Source organism: Eschrichtius robustus, chromosome 18 (assembly GCF_028021215.1).
Source record: "Eschrichtius robustus isolate mEscRob2 chromosome 18, mEscRob2.pri, whole genome shotgun sequence".
NCBI lineage: Eukaryota > Metazoa > Chordata > Mammalia > Artiodactyla > Eschrichtiidae > Eschrichtius > Eschrichtius robustus.
Genome location: NC_090841.1, coordinates 45,435,598 through 45,460,825, shown reverse-complemented (window position 1 = coordinate 45,460,825; position 25,228 = coordinate 45,435,598). Strand labels below are relative to the sequence as shown.

Below are 25,228 nucleotides of genomic sequence, written 5' to 3'. Positions count from 1 at the left end.
AATTGTTGTTTGTATTATTATTTTTTTAATTTCCGAGGAAAATAAATATAAAGACATCATTTTATATTGAGCATCTTCTTTCCCAAACATTATTCCTTTTATATAGTAATCCAACAACATAACAACTTGAAAGGTAGTTAGATCAAAAGACAGATGAGCGATAGATAGACAGGTAAATAGAGAGCTTTTATATTATGTATTGGCATAAAATATAATTTTATAATTATTTATTACTATCAAAAAAATTGTATTTGTCAGAAAAGGACATAAGTTTCATAAGATATTTCCAAATTTCTCATATAAGACTATGCCACTTTTCCCCATTTATCTATTCATCAAGCGTTCTTTAAAACCACACAATATAGATTATCAGTTTTCACGAAAGGACATGGGAATTTTTTAGTATCTAAATTGAATTGCTCAAATTATTTCTTTACTTAATCTTTCTGCTACATTTGGTATCGTAGACCTCCCCTCTTTTACACATTTCTTCTTTTTCTTTGAGACGTATATGTTATGCTATATGTTTCTCTCTAAGTCTTGGTCTCCCTTGGCTTTCATTCTTCATTGCCTTTCTTATACTTGTAGGTGTTCACTAAGGTTGAGACTGTGGCTCACTGTTTTCCTCTATCCATATTCTTTCAGTCTTTTTCTCTCTTCCAATGACTGTAAATATCATGTCCAGGTGTAAAAATTCATAATCAATGTCTTCATCCCTGATTTTTCAAATACCTATTCTTATTGTAAAGTCTTTACACAAGCTTATATGTTAAGCTTTATGTAAATATTTTTACATAAATACTTTCAGCTTGAAATCTGCATTCATTTTATAGATATGTTGGTTAAAATGCAAATCAATCATACACATACAACAGGGAAAACAATAAATCCAAAATGTTACCATTAATAAAATACCAGAATCAATCATTTGGTGGAAGTTATTCTAGAAATCTCTTCATTCATTCATTCATTCATTCACTCATTTTACAAAGGCTTTCTAAGGACCATCTATGTGGAAGGAATATGTCCTATGGATTTAGCACTGAATCAAACAGACCGACCCCTACTCTAATGTAGCTTACATTTTAACATGAAGGGGAAGACAGGGTGGAGGGGTGGCAACAGATATCAAATATATGCATTCATCATAATTCAGATGGTAAAAATGTTATGAATTAAAGTAAATCAGACAAGGTAAGAGAGTGATTGGGGTTGCCTATTTGGGCAGGTTGGTGAGGAAATTCCTCTGTAAAGAAGTGACTTTCAGCAGAGACATAAAGGAAATGAAGGAAAAACCAAATGGATATCAGGCAAAGCATGTTCCAAGAGGAGAGAACATCAAATGCAAAAACTGCAGTGATAATGTATGTGACATATATGAGGAACAACAAAGAGGCCAGGGTAACTAGAGTTCTTTGGACAAGGTAGCAGGGGTGCAGAAGATGAGGTCAGAAGTGGCCAAAAAGTAGGTAACATAGGGCTTTTAGACAATCATAGGTATTTTTATTTTTATTCCAATTAATATAGAAAGTCGCTGCAGGATTTTGAGTGAAGAAGACGCATACCATATGAGTGTCTTTTTTTTATTATGGAAATATTCAAATGTATTCAAAAGTAGAGAGTAATTATATATTAAAAGGATTTTTCTAGCTAATGTGTGAAAAATAAACTATATGGTAGAGCAATAGCTAAGATTCCAGCAGGAGATAAAATTCATTGACAATGAATGGTTCATATGAAAAGATATGAATGAAGGCACTACTTACAAAGATGTGGCCAGTGTTGAAGAAATGAACAAGGGATGCTGAAGATTCAGAGGCTCTGAATTACGGAGGTGATGGAGGAAACCTTATTACACAGTCTAGAGAGCCTGGGGCTATGGAAGAGAGGCTGCCCTACTTAAGCTTTCATCATAAAGAGACACCACTACACTACATAAAGAGACAGCCACATCACGCAGGGAGTAGGGAAGATAGATTCTTATCTTCTTTTCCACCTTCTGACTTCCTGCTTGTAAATCCCATCGGCTGGACCCAGTCAAAAGCAAGTCAGAAGGGAGCCAAGAGATACAGTTTCAGAAGGTTCAGTCTCATAAGGAACTGAACAGGACAGAATAGTGTAAAATGAATAATGGGAAAGCAAATGAGAAATAACCAGCCCTAAGAAGAAAGACTGGAAGCATATTTACTAGTTAGGAGGTATTACAATACTCAAGGTGATGATGGTGGGAGCTTGTCCTGGGATGGTAGTAGTAAATATATTCTGGATTTTATATATATATATATTTGTATTGTCCAGTGGATTTGACATGTTGAATGGGAGAAAAGAAGATTCAATAAGGATATTAGGGTTATTTGGTTATATGACTTCAAATATAAGGATTGAAGTGTGAATGGATGGATGAATGCATAGATGAGTGAAATAGAAATAGAGAGAGAAAGGTAAGAGAGAAGAGAGACAGGGAAGGGGGTGTGTGTTTTTATTAAGAATAGCATCTCACTAAACAAAATGTACTTTGAAAAAATATTATTACTTTGAATTCTACTTGATTTCCTTTCATTCCTCTGGTCTATGAGCTTTCTTATTAAAATATCCTTTACTCTTTTTCACGCTTGGCAATGAGGTATCTATCTTTATCAATTCAGTTTAAGGAAGAATTACTATTGTAAATATTTCTTTACCACATAACATAACTGGTTAATCACATCTTCCTGTTTCCTAGAACACTTTGTTTATGTATCTATTAGTAACACTTTACTAATAGTAGAAGAGTTTTAGTTATATTCTTACAGCTACATCTCTTTTTCTTTGTAATTTATGATGCCTTGCAGTTCAGAAAAGAATTCTATTTATGATTATGTTCCTAAGACAGTGCCTCTAAAACAGTATGAACATGATGAGTGTTTATTGCATCAGTTAATTAATTGTATTCTCCTGGATGTCCGAAGTAATCATTTTAGCTCATATTTCTACAAAGAAAGAAGTTATTTAATTTTTATAACTGATGTCTTCTTGTTTTTAAGCTTCTATTCCTCCTGATGGCAGAATAATGTATACTTAATAGTTAGAAAAAATAGAATGTTAGAAAAAAATTATATGGTTCACAGCTATGACTTTCAGGTGACTACTCAGTAAATTCGGAGTCCAAAGTCCTTATTAGGGTTGTCTCTTCCCTCTCAGGGGTCTCACCCCAATCTTCCTCCTCCCTTAGATGGTGCCTTTTGAAGGAGGACACTCAAATGTGTTTACAATGACAGAGATGCTTCTCTTCTCCACACTGTTGTCTGGGTCCTGATAGATTCTCAACTTTCAAATATACAATACAGGATTAACTACAGTCACCATGCTGCACATTACATCCCCAGGACTTACTTATTTCATAACTGGAAGTTTGTAGCTTTTGACCACCTTCATCCGTTTCTCCCACCTCCCCCGCTTGCCTCTGGCAACCACCGACGTGTTATATGGATCTACATGTTCATTTTTTGTTTGTTTTTTGGGTTTTTTTTAATCCCACATATAAGTGAGATCATACAGTATTTCTCTTTTTTCTCTGTCTGATTTATTTCTCTTAACATAATGCTCTCAAGGTCTGTCCATGTTGTCACAAACGTCAGGGTTTTCTTCTTTCGTAAGGCTGAATTAAATATATATACATATATATTCATTTGAGTTAGTGGCTTTCACTTCCTTTGGACAAATGCCCAGAAGTGGAATTTCTCTGAATCTGGTGAATATCACTTTAAACAACTCTCTTCCAGTATGTACCTATACATTAAATTGATTAATGTAACTTCTTGCAATGACTTGCCACTGTTATGCAAGTCCAAGAGGGTTATCTGTAAAGAACAGAAGAATAAATAGTTTAATGATTCCTGTTTTGAAAAAGTCAACCAACTGGAAACTGGACTGTTGGATAAAAATCTAACAGTCTTCTCAACACAGCTTAATACACTTCTGCTTAACTGTAAGTAATAGAAAATACTGTAATGACCATATGCTCCATTCTATTATACATTCTATTATAAATTATACTATAGGTTACTCCATTCTAATACAAATTCTGTTATAAATTACTTAAGTTAGCAATTGATGTATTACTTTCTACATACCCTAAAATGTCAGGCATTGGGTTTGACACACTTCAATTATTTTAATGCCTTTAGTACTAAGATTAATAAGCTTCTATTTTCCTTTGTCCCTGAAGTTTGTTCAGTCAGGATATTTGAACAACTCATTTCATACCCAAACTTTAGAAACTCTACAGACAGAGTGTATGCCCAGTGGAATTAGCTTTACTTGGGAGAATTATTTTAATCCCTTATTGACTGACTTGCAAGATGCATCCACCTTGATGTTTTCACAGGAACTTATTTCACTGATCATGATCAAAGGACGTATGTTGGGCTTTGATCAGAGTAAGTCTAAAGAAACTTGGAAATCTGCAAATATGCAGTGATTAAAATTCTCTCTCCATCTTCTCTTAGTGAAATGAGGAAAGTAAAATACTGACTGGTATCTTATAATTAGTGTGAGAGAAAAGAGAAGGTTTTTATTTAAAGGTAATTGAGATGGGGCTAAACAAAAATTTAATACCAGGTTCACATTATTATTGAAATTGGGAAAGCCAGTTTTCCAAATAATAAATGAATGCAGTCTCTTCAGTTGCTTAAGGTATTTACCTCTTCTGGATATAGTGTCTGGCCACTTGCAGATATACCTCTCTCAAGGAAGGTGTACTTGAGAATGACCCTTATACTTAGTGCATTGCACTTCTTATTCCTGGTTAGTCTGGGAGTGTTGTGTTACCTCTTAACTCAGAGAAATTTCTTATAAGAAAGCTTACAGAAATACCGGATAACACTGGATATCACAATTAATTTTATTCTTTCAAGTAGCATTTTACTTATCACAGAATGGTTTGAATTCATATTATGATTTGAGAACCCCATTTGGCTATAATACAGTTCACCAAATTCAGAAAATAATAGCTACTATTGAAATGTAATTAATGTTATATTAGTAAAACTATCCAACTAGTAACAATTAAATATTTAAAGATTATTTTTTCTTTAGGAGGTTGATATTTTTAGTCCTGGTATTGATCTTTTTAGTCCTGGTAGCTAGCAGATACATGGGTTTTGCAAGAAAAGGTGATCCACAAATTTCATGTAAATTATTACTTGGGAGATTGTCCACACCAAGGAAGGTTTATAATAGAGACTAGGCACATAGGAGCATGCTAGACATCTTTAGAAAGGAAGGGGGAGTTTAGAAAAAGGAAGCATCAAGACAAATACAAATATCTATTTATGATTTTATTCTAAGAAAAGATAAATATTATTGGTGTATCAAAATATTTATTAAACACTTTGATAATGTTCTCAGATATAATATCTCCAAAAATAAATGTTGGGGCTTATGCATCTCTCCGTCATGAAGGCTATAACACAGATATAGCCCAACACATATTTAACATGTTGAAAGTTATTACTACATGCAGCTCAAAGGTTAAGAATGCCTTCAGTTAATCCAGTGCTACAGATTATGCAAATCTCTTTCATAGGTGTCATGGTGTCCTCAAAAAGCACAAATGTACAATTTCCATTCTTCTCAATATGAGCCTGATTCCTCACTGAGAAGGCAAAGATGGCTTACCAATTACTGTGATCTGTGTTTCTCAGTCAGAAATGTTTTTGTGGAAAATCTAAAAGAAGCATAAATGCAAACAATGGCTTCCCATGATGAATCTGCACACATTTGAACACATTCATTTTCAATTATCCGCTTGCAAAATAAGATCGCAAATAACAGAATTTTATAAAGATATATTCCTACTAATTTCACCTTTAAAATTCAAATAAATACAGTTAATATTTAAGGATGAGATACATATGAAACCATACAAGCAAGATAAAAGCAGTATATTGTTTCTACTGGTGACTACAAAGTGTAAACGATACAGTACTAAATCATGAATTAAGGAAATTAGAGATCAAGTTTAAGTCCTAAGGATATTGATTTATATACGAAAAGACATAACCTTTTTACACAGGGTAAAGCAACTATTCCCATCTAAGAGTCAGATAGTACGAAGATTTAAAATCACATTAAAGATGCAATAAAGAAATTGTTCACACGGGGGATAGTAAATAGAATAGCCTTGTCAAAGTAGAAAATTGGTCTGGAGGTACGAAGAGAAATGAGCCTGAACTAGGTGCTTAAAGTTACATTAGGAAATACTTTCAATTGTAATGCAAGACATTAAAACAAGATAGAAAGGCAGTAAATTTTGAATGTATATGTTTTAGGGCAGTATGTGGGAGTAGTATGAATTCTGTATGTGATTGCTTGTACCACATATAAGAATTCAAATTATGAATCTTTCTCAAAAACTCAGAAAAGAGCTAATAAGACTGTCAACCAGAGAAGTGGCTTTTGGAAAGGAAAGGGAATAGTGGGATGGAAGGGTCTTAGGCAATATTATAATAATCAATAATATTTGTTGATGCTTTGGATGTAGAGTTGACTGAGAAGATAAGAAACTTTGTTAAATAGAATTTTCAATGGATCAGATATCTCAGGAAGGAAGACAAATTTGAGGAATAATTATTTATTGATACCATATTTTCCAAAATATTTTGAATCAGCTTAAACAGAAATATCTTAAAATAGAAGTACAGGTAAAGAAATACCCTAAACCACCAATAAAAAGTAGAAGGCTTAAGCCAATACAGAAGGGAGATTGATAATGGGAAAGTTCAGATTTAAATATGTGAATTTGAAATGTCAGTGGAACATTCAAGTTTAATTCTTCTTAGTTAAGAGTCAAAATCACCTTACCATAATGCCCAAGATCCCAAATTATTTGTGTAATGGAATTTTGCTATTGACCATGACTGAAAATAAGCAAACCATCAGCTGGGTCTGACATAAATAATTTAGAAATACAGATATTTGGTTGGTTGTTAAGCAAAGATAATTTTGAAACACCATAAGTATTTGTGAAGATGATTAATTTATGTAAGTTGGGATGTGATATTGAATGTATTTCTGCCTATACATTGTATATTTTCAAATTTCAATACTGAATATATTATTTAAAATAAATTAATAGATATTCTAATCATAGTAAATGATCAATAACTTAAATAGTTATTAAACAATTCCTAGGAGACCCTCTTAGTTGTATTCGAGAAGTGCCAGACATGTTCCCTGATTTCCTATAAGTTTATGACTTAGCATGACTATGAATCTCTTAAGTGACTATACAGATGGCAATTGATTAAAGTCTGATATGACCAATAAAAACAAATTATGCCAACTGTGGCCTGAGCAATAGGTAAGTCCTCCTGGAAGTATTGATAATAGGACTTAAACTGGACTCTGAAGATTGGGTCATATTTTAATTGAAGCCCCAGAGGGAAAGACGTTATGAATATCACTTTCTTTAAAGGCATAATCGGCTCAGATGAGAGGAAAGAGATCAGAAGAGCTAAATTATGAAATACAGAATAATGTGAACTAAGGTATTGGGGAAAGTGACTGAATAGCTAAAATGAAGTTACAGAGTTTATGGCGTGCTAGTCTGAGGCTGTTGAATAATGTCGTGCAAACAATAAGGAAATAATGCATGGTTTTGAATATAGTCTAGACAAAGTAAATTAACGAAGGTGTTCTAAGAGGTGAGGAGGAGGGTGGGTTTGAGTAGAATAGATTAGTGGTAAGAGAGATTGAAGGTATCCAGGATCTATTATAGCACCCGGTACAAAATAGGTGCTAACTAAATATTTGCTAAATGAACGAATGCATGCATGCATGCCTGCAAGGTCCAGAGCCTACTTAGGATGCAATGAAATTTGTCAGGTTGGAGGTGATGTTCATGCAGGGCACAGGATCACTTATTTCAGTATTAGAAATTCTGAGCTTTCAAACCACCTACAGAACTCCAAACCCATATTAAATAAATATAAGTTAATCATAAATTATAAATGCATGAAACCCATTTCACTTATTGGTAATAAGAACTGTCATTTGAGTTAATATTATGGGCTCTACTTGTTTTGATTATGTCATTATTCTTCTCTATTTGTACTGTCAGCTTAGCCAATTATTTTTCTTCTCAAGGCAATCAAATATTTCTGTATTCAGAATAAAATTAATGAACCTGCCCCTTACTCCATAGATGGTTTCTTCCAAATAACTTGAGAAGGAATCTTTCTGCTGTATCATTCAGATGTATCAGATGTAAGCTTTAGCATGTCAGCAATTTGTGTTTCCCTTTTGACATGATAGGGCTGAAAGAGAACAATAAAAGCTCTCTTATGTCTACTTTTCTCACTTACTTAAAAATAAAAATAATATCCTCACACACTTTAGCCAGAATCGTCAGTATGCCAGCAAAAAGAACAAGAAGATATTTCAGTCTCTTAAAATTTCATGATTCTATTCTTTGTCAAAATTCTTTTCAACTGATGTTGATGGGATTTTAGGTGTAAGATGCAGGTCTATCTACTCATATAGATGAGTTTTTTTCAGGCTGCAGACAGATATTCTGTCCACAGTTGAGCTACTTTCTGTTGCATAAGCTTAGGCCATTCCAGTTGCAAGCAGATACTGAAATAATAACTGATGGAGGACTACAAAAAATCGGTGAACCAACTAACTTACATGGCAAACTTTTGAGCATAATTGTCGAATTCCCTCTCTATAGTCTTTGAAAATCTATCAGAAAAGGTGGAAATATATAGAAAACCTCCCTAGGCATGAGACAACTTACGTTTTCCCTTGAGAAGTGTGACAGCCCTACCTATGAGTTTATTTATTGTGTTGCCACAAAGTTCTGTCATAACTGAACTCTCTCCTTTGACCAGTACCTCCACTGACTGTTAAATAGGCTCAAGTTTCAATGTCACCCTCAGTGTGACTACTAAGTCATTGTTTCCCTGTAGAATGTCTTAGAAACTGCTTAATAAAAACACTTGAAAATATTTTATTTGTAGCCCCTATTTATAAGACATTGAAGTAGAAAATCACTTTTCCTGGTGTTTACAGTATATGATAATATTCATCTCATTTATTTTTTCAAGCAGAAAACTTGAAAGACTATGTATGAAACTGTCACTTCTTTTCTAAGGACTGTCACTTCTAATAGGAAACAATTTTGTTTTATAGATTCAAATTCTGTGAGTCGATTATTTTAGCACAACAGCCAATAGCAAAACAACAGTTTCAAATATTATGAAATAATATGAGGTATATGAAATTTTGTCACTCTCTTATGAATGTGAGAAAGTTTTCATAACTTTGATTGCCCAAGGATATATAGTTTTAGAAGACTCAATACATTCTTTGGTCCATAATAAGTTTACACTTGTCTTTCTTTAACTGTTTATTCAATATTGCATTCCATTTTCCAATGGACTCTTTAACCAGATAAAAGGTACAGAAAGATGTGTTTGCAATGCTTTGTACAGATTCTGTTAGTTACCGTGCCTTTCAGATTATGTCTTCATTCAGGCAATATTACTCTTACTTAAGGAATACCTTAGAATATAGTTGTTTTTTTTTCTTTTCAGCCACTAACATTATATATAATGTAGATATTTTCTGACTCTTACTGCAAAATTAGAGTTGTATGTCCTCTATGTAATAAGAGTAGGTTGTGCAACACAAATTTGTGCATTTGATTTTGTTTACTTATGATAAGAGAAATGTTACAATGTTACAATTTAAGGTAGTATTTATACATGCAAGTTGCTGCAGAGAATCATGACAGATTCTAGCCAAGAGGGTATTATTGTCTTTGACACATTAAGGTAAATTATAGAGAAAGGAGACAATTTTTTAAATGTTTTCTTATTTGGAGATTGGAAAACCAATGCAAAATCTAGATACTTGAATAGTACATTTTATTTTAATGAAGCAATATTTTCAGAATCATAATTTCCAATTTATAGCAAGCATTTGAAATAAATTCATATAAATATTCTTGAAAATGCAGTTTGAGTAGTGTCTAGGTGTAAGCACACAGGATTAAAACACATTAAATATATTTTTTAACATCTTTATTGGAGTATAATTGTTTTACAATGGTGTGTTAGTTTCTGCTGTATAACAAAGTGAATCAACTATACGTATACTTATATCCCCTCCCTCTTGCGTCTCCCTCCCACCCTCCCTATCCCACCCCTCTAGGTGGTCACAAAGCTCCGAGTTGATTTCCCTGTGCTATGTGGCTGCTTCCCACTACCTAACTATTTTACTTTTGATAGTGTATATATGTTCATGCCACTCTCTCACTTCATCGCACCTTAACTTTCCCCCTCCCTGTGTCCTCAAGTCCATTCCCTACATCTGCGTCTTTATTCCTGTTCTGCCCATAGGTTCTTCAGAACCACTTATTTTCTAGATTCCATATATATCTGTTAGCATACAGTATTTGTTTTTCTCCTTCTGACTTACTTCACTCTGTATGGCAGACTCCAGGACCATCCACCTCACTACAAATATCTTAATTTCGTTTCTTTTTATGGCTGAGTAATATTCTATTGTATATATGTGACACATCTTCTTAATCCATTCATCTGTCAATGGACTTTTAGGTTGTTTCCTTGTCCTGGCTATTGTAAATAGAGCTGGCATGAACATTGTGGTACATGACCCTTTGAATTACGGTTTTCTCAGGGTATATGCCCAGTAGTGGGATAGCTGGGTCATATGGTGGTTCTATTTTTAGTTTTTTAGGGAACCTCCACATTGTTCTCCATACTGGCTGTATCAATTTACATTCCCAACAAAGGTGCAAGAGGGTTCCCTTTTCTCCACACCCTCTCCAGCATTTATTGTTTGTAGATTTTTGATGATGGCCATTCTCTGGTGTGAGGTGATACCCCATTGTAGTTTTGATTTGCATTTCTCTAATGATTAGTTATGTTGAGCATACTTTCATGTGTTTGTTGGCAATCTGTGAATCTTCTTGGGAAAAATGTCTATTTAGGTCTTCTGCCCATTTTTGGATTGGGTTGTTTGTTTTTTTGATATTGAGCTGCATGAGCTGCTTGCATATTTTGGAGATTAATCGTTTGTCAGTTGCTTCATTTGAAAATATTTTCTCCCATGCTGAGGGTTGTCTTTTCACCTCGTTTATGGTTTCCTTTGCTGTGCAAAAGCTTTTAAGTGTCATTAGGTCCCATTTTTCATTTTTGTTTTTATTTCCATTTCTCTAGGAGGTGGGTCAAAAAGGATCTTGTTGTGATGTATGTCATAGAGTGTTCTGCCTATGTTTTCCTCTAAGAGTTTTATAGAGTCTGGTCTTACATTTAGGTTTTTAATCCATTTTGAGTTTATTTTTGTGTATGGCGTTAGGGAGTGGAGTGTTCTAATTTCATTCTTTTACATGTAGCTGTACAGTTTTCCCAGCACCACTTATTGAAGAGGCTGTCTTTTCTCCACTGTATATTCTTGCCTCCTTAATGAAAGATAAGGTGACTATACGTGTATGGGTTAATCTCTGTGCTTTCTATCCTGTTCCATTGATCTATATTTCTGTTTTTGTGCCAGTACCATACTGTCTTGATTGCTGTAGTTTTGTAGTATAATCTGAAGTCAGGGAGCCTGATTCCTCCAGCTCCGTTTTTCTTTCTCAAGACTGCTTTGGCTATTCAGGGTCTTTTGTGTTTCCATAAAAATTGTGAAATATTTTGTTCTGGTTCCGTGAAAAATGTCATTGGTAGTTTGACAGGGATTGAATTGAATCTGTAGATAGTTTTGGGTAGTATAGTCATTTTCAAAATGCTGATTCTTCCAATCCAAGAACATGGTATATCTCTCTCTCTGTTTGTATCATCTTTAATTACTTTCATCAGTGTTTTATAGTTTTCTGCATACACGTCTTTTGTTTCCTTTAATAGGTTTTTTCCTAGGTATATTATTCTTTTTGTTGCAATGGTAAATGGGAGTGGTTCCTTAATTTCTCTTTCAGATTTTTCATCATTATTGTATAGGAATGCGAGAGATTTGTGTGCATTAATTTTGTATCCTGCTACTCTACCAAATTCATTGATTAGCTCTAGTAGTTTTCTGGTAGCATCTTTAGGATTCTCTTTGTATAGTATCATGTCATCTGCAAACAGTGACAGCTTTACTTCTTCTTTTCTGACTTGGATTCCTTTTATTTCTTTTTCTCCTCTGATTGTTGTGGCTAAAACATCCAAACCTATGCTGAATAATAGTGGTGAGAGTGGGCAACCTTGTCTTGTTCCTGATCTTAGTGGAAATGGTTTCAGTTTTTCACCACTGAGAATGATGTTGGCTGTGCGTTTGTCATATATTATGTTGAGGTTAGTTCCCTCTATGCCTACTTTCTGGAGGGTTTTTTTCATAAATGGGTGCTGAATTTTGTTGAAAGCTTTTTCTGCATCTATTGAGATTATCATATGGTTTTTACCCTTCAATTTGTTAATATGGTGTATCACATTGATTGATTTGAGTATATTGAAGAATCCTTGCATTCTTTGGATAAACCCCACTTGATCATGGTGTATGAGCCTTTTAATGTGCTGTCGGATTCTGTTTGCTAGTATTTTGTTGAGGATATTTCCATCTATGCTCATCTGTGATATTGGCCGGTAGCTTTCTTTTATTGTGACATCTTTATCTGGTGTTGGTATCACGGTGATGGTGGCCTTGTAGAATGAATATGGGAGTGTCCCTTCCTCTGCTATATTTTGGAAGAGTTTGAGAAGGATAAATGTTGCCTCTTCTCTAAATGATAGAATTCTTCTGTGAAGCCATATGGTCCTGTGGTTTTGTTTGTCGGAGGAGTTTTAATCACAGTCTCAATTTCATTAGTTATGATTGGTCTATTTATATTTTCTATTTCTTCCTGGTTCAGTCTTGGAAGGTTGTGCTTTTCTAAGAATTTGTCCATTTCTTCCAGGTTGTCCGTTTTATTGGCATATAGTTGCTTGTAGTAATCTGTCATGATCCTTTGTATTTCTGCAGTGTCAGTTTTTACTTCTCCTTCTTCATTTCTTATTCTATTGATTTGAGTCTTCACCCTTTTTTTCTTGATGAGTGTGACTAATGGTTTAGCAATTTTGTTTATCTTCTCAATGAACCAGCTTTTAGTTTTATTGATCTTTGCTATTGTTTCCTTCATTTCTTTTTCATTTATTTCTGATCTGATCTTTATAATTTCTTTCCATCTGCTAACTTTGGGGTTTTTTTGTTCTTCTTTCTCTAACTGCTTTAGGTATAAGGTTAGGGTGTTTATTTGAGTTTATTCTTATTTCTTGATGTAGGATTGTATTGCTATAAACTTCCCTCTTAGAATTGTTTTTGCTGCATCCCATAGGTTTTGGGTCATCGTGTTTTCATTGTCATTTGTTTCTAGGTATTCTTTGATTTCCTCTTTGATTTCTTCACTGATCTCTTGACTATTTAATAGTATATTGTTTAGCCTCCATGTGTTTGTATTTTTTACAGATTTTTCCCTGTTACTGGTATCTTGTCTCATAACGTTGTGGTCAGAAAAGATACTTGATACAATTTCAATTTTCCTAAATTAACCAAGGCTTAATTTGTGGCCCAAGATATGATGTTTCCTGGATAATGTTCCATGAGCACTAGAGAAGAATGTATATTATGTTGTTTTTGGATGGAATGTCCTATAAATATCAATTAAGTCCATCTTCCTTAATGTATCATTTAAAGCTTGTGTTTCCTTATTTATTTTCATTTTGGATGATCTGTCCATTGATGAAAGTGGGGTGTTAAAGTCCTCTAGTATAATTGTGTTATTGTCGATTTCCCCTTTAATGGCTGTTAACATTTGCCTTACGTATTGAGGTGCTCCTATGTTGGGTGCATAAATATTTACAATTGTTATATCTTCTTCTTGGACTGATCCCTTGATCATTATGTAGTGACCTTCTTTGTCTCTTGTAATAAACTTTATTTTAAAGTCTATTTTGTCTTTTATGAGTATTGCTACTTCAGCTTCCTTTTGATTTCCATTTGCATGGAACATCTTTTTCCACACCCTCGCTTTCAGTCTGTATGTGTCGCTAGGTCTGAAGTGGGTCTCTTGTAGATAGCATATATACAGGTATTGTTTTTGTATCCATTCAGACAGTCTATGTCTTTTGGTTGGAGCATTTAATCCATTTACATTTAAGGTAATTATTGATATATATGTTCCTATTACCATTTTCTTAATTGTTTTGGGTTTATTATTGTAGGTCTTTTTCTTTTCATGTTTTTCCTGCCTAGAGAAGTTCCTTTAACATTTGCTGAAATTCTTCTTTGGTGGTGCTGAATTCTCTTAGCTTTTGCTTGTCTGTAAAAGTTATAATTTCTCCGTTGAATCTGAATGAGATCCTTGCTGTGTAGAGTAATCTTGGTTTTAGATTTTGCCCTTTCATCACTTTAAGTATGTCCTGCCACTCTCTTCTGGCTTGCAAAGTTTCTGTTGAAAGATCAGCTGTTAACCTTATGGGGATTTCTTTGTATGTTATTTGTTGTTTTTCCCTTGCTGATTTTAATATTTTTTCTTTGTATCTAATTTTTGATAGTTTGATTAATATGTATCTTGGCATGTTTCTCCTTGGATTTATCCTGTATAGGACTCTCTGCACTTCCAGGACTTGATTAACTATTTCCTTTCCCATATTAGGGAAGTTCTCAACTCTAATCTCTTCAAATATTTTCTCAGTCTCTTTCTCTTTCTCTTCTTCTTCTGTGACCCCTATAATTCTAATGTTTGTGCATTTTATGTTGTTCCAGAGGCCTCTGAAACTGTCCTCATTTCTTTTCATTCTTTTTTCTTTATTCTGCTCTGCAGTAGTTATTTCCACTATTTTATCTTCCAGGTCTCTTATCCGTTCTTCTGCCTCCGTTATTCTGCTATTGATTCTTTCTAGAGAATTTTTAATTTCATTTATTGTGTTGTTCATAATTATTTCTTTACTCTTTAGTTCTTGTAGGTCCTTGTTAAAATTGTATTTGTCCATTCTATTTCCAGGATTTTGGATCATCTTTACTATCGTTACTCTGAATTCTTTTTCATTTAGACTGCCTATTTCCTCTTCATTTTTTTGGTCTGGTGGATTTTTACCTTGCTCCTTCATCTGCTGTGTATTTTTCTGTCTTCTCATTTTGCTTAACTTACTGGGTTTGCGGTCTCATTTTCACAGGCTGCAGGTTCCTAGTTCCCATTGTTTTTGGTGTCTGCACCCAGCAGGTAAATTTGGTTCAGTGGGTTGTGTAGCTTCCTGGTATAGGGGACTGGTGCCTGTATTCTGGAGGATGAGGCTAGATTTTGTCTTTCTGGTGGCTAGGACTGCCTCTGCTGGGTATTTTGGGGTGTCTGTGACCTTATTATGATTTTAGGCAGCCTCTCTGCTAATGGGTGGGGTTGTGTTCCTGTCTTGCTATTTGTTTGGCATGGGGTGTCCAGCACTGGATCCTGTTGGTCGTTGAGTGGAGTTGGGTCTTAGCGTTGAGACGGAGATCTCTGGGAGAGCTCTTGCCAACTGATATTACATGGGGCTGGTACGTCTCTGGTAGACAAATGTCCTGAACTCGGCTCTCCCAACTCAGGGACTCAGGCCTGACACCCAGCCGGAGCACTAAGGCTCTGTCAGCCACATGGCTCAGAAGAAAAGGGAGGAAAAAAAAAAAGAAAGAAAGAACAAAATAAATAAATATATAATAAAATAATTGTTATTAAAATAAAAAATTAATGATTAAAATAAAAAATAAAAAAGTGGTAAGAAAAGCTTTAAAAAAAAAAAGAACAGAGCAACCAAACCAATAAACCAATCCACCAGTGATAACAAGTGCTAAATACTACTGAAAAAAAAAAAAAAAATGGACAGAGAGAACCCTAGGACAAATGATAAAAGCAAACATATACAGACAAATTGAAACAAAGAAGCATACACATACACACTCACAAAAAGAGAAAAAGGAAATATATATATATATATACATATATATATAAAAAAAGAGGAGAGCAACCAAATCAATATACAAATCTACCAACGACAATAATCTCTAAGTACTAAACTAAGATAAACATGAAACCAGAAACAAATTAGATGTCAAAAGAAAATCCCAAGTCTACCCAAAGAAAATCCCAAAGTCCACCACCTCAATTTTAGGATGATTCGTTGTCTATTCAGGTATTCCACAGATTCAGGGTACATCAAGTTGATTGTGGAGATTTAATCCACTGCTCCTGAGGCTGCTGGGAGAAAGTTCCCTTTCTCTTCTTTGTTCGCACAGCTGCTGGAGTTCAGCTTTGGATTTGGCTCACTTCTGCATGTGGGTTGCCCTCTGGCTTCTGTTCTTTGCCCAGACAGGAGTGCGGTTAAAGAAGCAGCTGATTAGGGGGCTCTGGCTCACTCAGGCTGGGGTGTGGGAGCAGTATGGAATGTGGAGTGAGCCTATGCAGCAGAGGCCGGCGTGATGTTGCACCAGCCTGAGGTGTACCATGTGTCCTCCTAGGGATGTTGTCCATGCATCACAGGACCCTGGCAGTGGCGGGCTGCACAGGCTCCTGGGTGCGGAGGTGTGGACGGTGACCTGTACTTGCACGCAGGCTTCTTGGTGGCTGCAATAGCAGCCTTAGCGCTTCATGCCCATCTCTGGTGTCCATGCTGATAGCCGCGGCTTGTGCCCATCTCTGGAGCTCGTTTAGGCAGTGCTCTGAATCTCCTCTCCTCATGCACCCTGAAACAATGGTCTCTTGCCTCTTAGGCAGTTCCAGACTTTTTCCCAGACTCCCTCCCAGCTAGCTTTGGTCCACTAGCCCCCTTCAGGCTGTGTTCACACAGCCAACTCTAGTCCTCTCCCTCGGATCTGACCTCCAAATCCTGAGCCTCAGCTCCCAGCCCCCACCCACCCTGGTGGGTGAGCAGACAAACCTCTCAGGATGGTGAGTTCTGGTTGGCACTGATCCTCTGTGTGGGAATCTCTCCACTTTGTCCTCTGCACCCCTGTTGCTGCACTCTCCTCCGTCGGTCCGAAGCACCGCCCCCCCGCCCTCCCCCCCATTTCCGCCAGTGAAGGGGTTTTCTGGTGTGTGGAAACGTTTCCTCCTTCACAGCTCCCTCCCAGAGGTGCAGGTCCTGTCCCTATTCTTTTGTCTTTGTTTTTTTCTTTTTCTTTTACCCTACCCAAGTACATGAGGAGTTTCTTGCCTTTTGGGAAGTCTGAGGTCTTCTGCCAGCGTTTAGTAGGTGTTCTGTAGGAGTTGTTCCATGTATAGATGCATTTTTAATATATTTGTGGTGAGGAATTTGGTCTCCACATCTTACTCCTCTGCCATCTTGAAGGTCCTCCACATGAAATATTTTTATGTTGCTAATATGTGGTTCAACTGCTCAAACCATTGACAATCAAATTATTTGTATTTTAATAACAAATGTAATGGTCATTTGAAAGATATATTGTTTAAATAATTGTATTTCTTTTTATTTTTTCCTAATTAAAGTGAAGTTAGTGATAAAGCCAGTAAATTTTAAGAAGAATATACAAAAATAAAGTAATAATGTTTAATATAAACAATTTCAAAGAACATCTTTATTCTAATTAAAAATTTATAACATTTCTGGCAACTGGGACTAACAAAGTTACTATTGAGTATTCTAGCTATTAAGGGATAAATTATTTTAGTTTTTTATGTTAGTCATTTCTGAATATCACACACAAGATTTGCATATATGTTTATTGACCCAGTTCTCTTCTGCAGCTATAGGTTTACCCTACAACTTGATGGTCATTATTTACTCACAAAGATAAACTACCAATGTTATAGGGAGATAGATCATATTTGCAAAGTGACTGCCTAGCTGACATGGATCCTCGGATGGATCAGCTTCCTAGAATTTTACACAGTGTTAATCGTTAATACACCCTACGCTGTCCTTCATATTAAGTCTAAGGATATTCTTATTTCTGACACATTTTCTACATGACAAAATATTCTGAAACATTATTTTGCACATGATGAGATCTTTTCTTGAGGTTTAATGCACAATTAACTCATAGGGACATAGTCAATTTTTATCCCAAGTGTAAGAACATAACTAACAGTGAAGATATTGACAAACTTCCAAGGGCTTTTTTCTTGTAAACTAAGTTGTACTATGATTATCTTTGACTGGAAAGGGTATTGGTATATAATATCCTAAGAATAAAATCTGATTTATAGATAATTACTGTACAAATTCTTGTACATAAACATGAGTATGTTTCAAAGTAGTATATAATTATTGAAACATATTGATAATTTTTCTAAGTGGGACAAGCAGAGGAACTGTTACAGTAGTTTAAGTTTCTTCAAAAATTTAAGAATGTAAAAAACAAAACTAACGTCCATTGTATAGGGAGGAGCAAAATTTGTGTTAATCTTGGATCATTGCAGAAAATCTAAAGATAGTTCAAGTTTAAAGGACAGCTTAACCATCTTATTATTCTGAACTTGTGCTTGAATTTGGGATGGAATAATCCTAAAAAGTGTCAGGGGAGATGAAATACAGACACAAGTCATATAGTACTCATAAGCGAGAAATAGTTACAAGTAATAGTTTGAAAACACACAGTAATAAGTACAGAGATTATGAAGAATTCAATTTTTTTCAAAATAAAGAACTTTGTCAAATGATTGGATACACTAAAGTTAAGAAATTTTACAAAATGATTTGTTAATAAAATGGAAAATATCATTTAAGTACAGAATATCTTCGCCATTTTACAGAAATAAAGTACAAGTTTTAATTTTATATTGTATATCTTCCAGATCTTTTTTTTTTTTTTTTTTTTGGCTTGCTATGAGCTGATTCTTATTGGGAGAAACAAGAAAAACAGGGGCACTGTCTTCAGAAGGCTCGAGTTAAATAAACCATGTGTTTCCTGAGTAAGGCGTTCTCACATTTAGAAATTGTTCATCAGATTAGACAGTTGACATTTGGGGATGGAGGAACTGAGATACTAAACAGGGAGAAGTCGGTGGGTGTGATTCCTGCCAGAGCAAACTTGGCAGCCTCGTGATGGGATGAAGGGGGCCCAGGGGAGGAGTGCCAGCCCACCTTACTCATGAGCCCCAGGAAGTGTGGTTTGGATAGTTGGAGAGAGAATGAAGCAGAGATGCTTTAAACTCATTCAAAATCAACTTCACTGTCTTTCTAATGGCTGATCCTTCTGCTGACCCCTCTACATAAAAGTTTGTGATCTGTTGGCTTCTCCTCTGTTTCTTAATCATTTATAATACATGCAGACATGTGAGGCCCAGGTGGGCATTGAAGAGACCTGGAGAGGAGGTGTTTGCCCATAAATGGAGATTTTGAAACTTAAGACAAGCCTTACTCAAGACCAAGTGGACAGCCACACATGCAGTGAGGTCTAGGGAGTCTGAGATCTAAGTTCTAGCTCTAAGGAGTTCTTTTTTTTTTTTTCTTTTTTTGAATTTGCATCTTTTTTTAATTTTTATTTTAAATTGGAGTATAACTGATTAGCAATGTTGTGTTAGTTTCAGGTATACAGCAAAGTGATTCAGTTATAAATGTATATGTATATATTCTTTTTCAAGTTCTAGAACGTACTTTAAAATAAATAATATGTAATATATTTTTATGCATACATCTATCAACATTGAGAAATTCATTTCCTTTTAGAAATTATTACATGAAAGTATTTTAAACCTAGGCACTCAGAGTTGACTCTCCTCTGATACTTTATTTTTACAGGATTCCTTACATTTTCTTTATAATTGTATATTATCCATAAAAATTTTGAAATAGTCCTTCTATACATTGTATGAGTGTTTAGAAATATATAAATATTTAGCTATTCAAATAGATGATAAAATCAATGTTTTTAGCTTCAGCTTTATCATCAATGTATATATCATCTTATTGAATTTTAAAAACTATAATAGTTCCCTTAAGCAAACAAATGAGTTTGTTCCTGGCTTCTCATGGTTTGAGTCCTTCCCAGGAAAGAAGAGGAGTCTTTCTTCTTTTTGTCGGGCTCTACTATTTTCTCAGAGTATGAGAGCTCCCCCTCTGAGCCCCCAACTCTATTTCATTAAGGTTTCTATTCATTAATATCTTACAGGTAAAATAGTAGTCCCTTAAAAAAGAAAGAAATGGGTAGGAAGGCAACTAAAGTTTTAATATATAAGAAGAGAAGCATAAGCAAGACCTTAATTAAACATCTTCCCTTCTATATTCCACAGCATCTGATAATTCTAATACATTACACTCCTTATTCAGCCTCAGAGCCATTCTGTTATCTTTCCCACCTCTTATATATATGAGTATCTTATGTGTTTTTAAATTCTTTCTGCCACCTCCACCAGTAATTTATGTATTACAATGGTTAAATAACTTTATATAATTAAGATTAAAATTGTAGTGTTAAAATCAATTAATTATATGCTGCCATCATTTATTAATTTATTCACTCAATAAATGTGTGTACCAATGTGGTACAGTGTCTTATCAATGTAAAAGAAAAGGTCAGTGAGTCAATGTTAAATTTTCTACTTATTAATTTTCTAAATCCATGTGACAGATTTAACTCACTTGAAGTAAAACAGGATTCATGAACAAAAAAAGAGAATGTGATACTGAAAGAGTCAAGGGAAAAGAAAATCTAAAGACGGACAGAGAAAGAGGAAAATTAAAGATACTCTGGTTATGTTCAAAGAAATGTACAGAAAATAATCTGTAGAGGTGATAACCTTCTGTAGTAAAAGAGAGACGTAATAGAACTTAAAACTCTGGTCTCACTCTATTATTTCCTCAGCTGGAGTTTTGGTAAAATTTTTTTTAGTTTCACTGTTGGAAGCTATTACTTTGCCTGATGTACAGCTTTTCAATTGCTTACATAATTAAAAAGATGTTACGAGCATAAATTTTTATTTTTATTGAGTTTTTTTTAGTTTGAAAGGGATTTAAACTATACTTGGAACATCTTAAAGTAAATATGTGAATGTTTATGGTAGGCTTGTTAGGAATTAATGTGTTGAAGTTTATTTTTTAATTTACTTCACCAGACATGTTTATGGCTAAATAGGCAACTATACTTGACTTGTGAACAGCTTTCTTAAAAAGGAAAGGGAATTGAAAAAGTGATCTTTACAAGTACCTTTATACTCTGTGTGGCACAATGATAATAAATAATATGGAATCAAAAATAATATCCATTCTGTTTCTCTTGGAAGCCATGCATTTTACTCATATTTGTTTGTCAGTGTAATTAATTCTTATTATATTTTGCATCCCTCTCAGTATAGGGGTAATATCATAGGTACTAATCTACTTTTCATTTGATGCTTTATGCGCATCTCTATAAAAATCATTATTAACAGTGATTGTGCATTATTCACAGATATTGGCTGACCTAGAAAACCATACATTATTTAAGAATGATCTGGAATGTCAAAAGCTGATTCTGGAAGCAATGAAATACCATCTATTGCCAGAAAGAAGAACTTTAATGCAAAGTCCAAGAACTAAACCTAGAAAATCTACAGTTGGAACTCTGTATGCAGTGGGAGGAATGGATAACAACAAAGGTATTTAGTTCTAGATCTTTAGTAATACACACACTGTATCATACCATGACGTGATTTTACTGTTGTAATCTACGTAATACCAACAAACTTCACAGAATCACAGCTTCATTCATTAAGATTTAAGATTTAGGGAAAAATTAAGACACCTCTCAGTTTTCCTGTTTTTCAATCTTAGTTGCTGCTTCTGCTTCTTACTCATCTTTAAATCTTTTGTCTCATGTATTATGTACAAGACTTCATATGAAATGAAAAAAAAGATTAAAAGTACTTGGAAAACACGGGCCAAATAATTTGTTGGATATATTGAAAAATGTATTTCTATTCTAAGTAAAGGAAATGTAATCTGCCAGCCACATGCTTGCTGAGAGTAATATTATGAAGAAGCGAGTCTCTGCTTTTGAGGAGTTTAGAATCTCATACAGAAGCCAGACAAAGAAGTAGACAATTATAAATGGCTGTACTGACTATGGCAGGTATCATTTACAAATTTAAATTTTTTTTTTACCAATTTTGCTCTTACAAGGAAGTGAATGATTTGTTTAAAACCAAATACATACATTCGAAGGTTTTGTTCTTACTTTTCTATCGTTAGTGGGAAAATCTCCATGAATGTTTGTTCTCTTCAGCCTTTTTTATGTGTCTTAATTTTCCTGAACAAGTACACAAGACAAACAATGTAAGTGTCCTATGTTTGTGTCTAATAGGTGACATAATTATCCATAATACATTTAATATACACGTAAAAAATACAGTTGGCAACCATAGAGTGTGACCACATATTCAAGCTCTATTAAAGGAACTCTGTTGTTAAAGAATCAGGAGGAAGCAACAGAACTTACCTCAACTACTGTGAAGTGAGATCCCAAAATAGGAGGCAAAGGGAAACAATTCAGATAATCAATAGAGAACAACACACATTTCCCATTTTTTATTTGTCAAGAATATATCTGTGGCTATAAAATAATTTTCACTAGTTTAATTTTTTGAAGGTTTACTCCTATTTGCTGGGCTATTGATTTCTAGTGATTATCACATTAAATGAGCATTAGAATATTAACATATATGTTCAAGAGCTTAACCATTAGTTAAAAAGGGTAAATGACTTGGCACTTTAAGAACTAAGGAAATGACATCAATCTCCCTCCCTTCCTGTCTCTCTCCACTTCTAGCTCCTTCTTTAATATTACTATTTAAGAGACCATGTCAAAAATTTCTACCCCAAAAGATATAGTGCTTTAACACCCTCTTTTATAAAGTGGTGAAAAAAATATCTTAGATACAAATCTCTCTCAAAAATAGCCAGAAATTATATTGAAATGTCCCCAAAAATGTTTTTCAAGCTTAGAAAACAAATCTATTAACCTGTATCCATGTTGTCCTTATGAGAGTAATAAATACTAAATAACATGTGGCACATGATATAATTTGCCATCTCTTGGAGCAGAAGCATGCAAACTTTATTGCAACATTTTAATAAGTTCATTTTACCTGTAAAAGTAAATATCAATAAAAGGACAGTGATTTTATACATGCTTATCAAATTTTAAGGTCAAATGAATGACATTTGCTTTTCAAGAACACTGCATTCTACAGAACGAATGCCTGTATAAGATCAATTCCATTTGTAAATATGCACATATCATTTAAAAAATAACGATCATTGATGAAATCAGGCCAGCCAGTGACTAGGACTGAACAATAAACAATTAATTAACATTAGTATAAAAATCACTATGCTATGAAGAGCCAAAATACATGACTAATTTAAATTTTTAAATTTAACGACTTTAAATACAATTGCCATAGCATAAAAGAATATGAGTATAGGGGGTCTATTGAGTTAAGCTCTTTGCCAGCGTTTGAATTTCTCTAATCTTACACAGCAGTCTTTTGAGACTGAAGAAATTCTTAAGAAATTGAACTTTCTTAGGGATTCTGAATCTTTCATTTTATAATTGAACACTACTAATTATTTAGCTATTGTTCCACTTATCCAGTAGTCCAGAAGATTAAGAGTGTGACAAAACAAGGGGTTTAAAAAGATATTCCTGATTAAATCAGCAATAAAATAGAAAAAAAAATGAAGGAAAATTTAGGAATTCTTACCATATCCTCAGCCCTCTAGGAACTGGATATTAAATATATCCCATAACTTAGATAAAAATCTGACATTAAGAAACCTCAGAGAACCTACTTTTCCTGCTGCAACAGAAACTTTACCAGTTTCAAGAGATTTAAAGAACAACTAGGACATTTTCAAGTTAATCCCTTGTATTTGCATTGTGCTTTTACTGCTTAAAAGGTGTTTTCTACACTTTATTAACTTGTGCTATCTCTAAATAGGCATTAAGATTTTACCTTAAAACTGTGTTTTCTTTTCTTGAAAGGTAATGAGGAAAATTAAAATGTAAAACGAGGCAGGGAAATCAAAAGAAAAAATATAGCAAAACATTGGAATTTACTTTGCATGACTAATTTGAAAAATAATGCAATACAATGTAATATAATACAATATGTTATAATACAATACAATGATATGCAATATTTAGTGTGTTTTTTTGGAATTATTTACATATTCATATTGTGCCTCATAAGGCTATATAAACATTTTATTGAATTTCTCTTCAGTTCCACAGTTACTGGGATTCAGATGATATTTTATGGGATTGATAAACTATGAGTACAACCCTTGCAGATTTTCTGTAAATATTAAGAAAATTCAGAGCGTTTTTCTCTCCTTTCCCCTCTTTTCTTCTTATCTCCACACATACATGCATCCTATAATGATGCACTTTTTGCACATCTATTTTGTGCCGGCTCTGTGTTAAGAACTTGTGAACATTATGAATATTACCCTTACCTCACAGAGCTTCCAAGTTACTCTAGGAAAGCAAATAGTAAACAAAATATTTGTGAATAAAATGAGTGTTACAAGAATGGACTTGCGAGTGCAATCAGTATAATGCTTGGGAGCCAACTTAGTCTAGTCTAGAAAAGTAGAGAAATACAGAGAAAGTGTTTGTTGTTGTTGTTGTTTTTAGCTGAAATTTAAAGAATTATTAGGCATTAGTTTAGCACATTACTGGAGCAGCAGAGTAAGCGTGGTGGTAAATTCCAGACTAGAGATACATCAAATGTGAGGGTTTACAGCTAAAGAAGTGTGACATCTTCAAAAATGGAGAGAAATCCTTTATGGCTGAAATATAGCCAGTGGAGAAATGAAAGCCACATGGCGGTAGAGGAAAGACACAGCAGATTTCAGGGAAAGGCTAAGCATGATAGATTCTGAATTGAAATCTAGACATCATAGAAAGCAGGTGATGTTCCGAGTGAAGAAAGTAGTCTTTGCAATCAGAGAGATGTCTGTTCAAATCCAGGAATGCCACTTAAAATCTCTAGTCTAATTTACCCTTTCTCTATACTATATTGTGTTTCTGTAACAATTACAGTGATTAAATGTAAAGAGGCTAAACTAATACACAGCATTCCAACATGTTTGTTCAGTGCCAAAGAGACCATCAGAGAACTCAGCCGCAATCTGGGCTGACTTTCCTTATCACATTATGGACTAAGGCCAAGCCATCTAGGAACTTTCGAAGCATGGACTATAGTGGTTCTATGACATAATAGTGATGTGAC

At 34.3% G+C, this 25,228-nt stretch overlaps 1 protein-coding gene across 2 annotated transcripts in view; it reads left to right on the top strand.

Annotated features, from left to right (window-relative positions):
- The window catches only part of KLHL1 (kelch like family member 1), a 422,746-nt gene that overhangs the window by 283,476 nt on the left and 114,042 nt on the right, over positions 1–25,228 (top strand). For both annotated transcript variants that reach the window (XM_068526655.1, XM_068526654.1), the window contains one exon: positions 21,403–21,589. In XM_068526655.1, the coding sequence (XP_068382756.1) occupies positions 21,403–21,589 (187 nt within the window). The remainder of the gene's footprint in view (positions 1–21,402; positions 21,590–25,228) is intronic.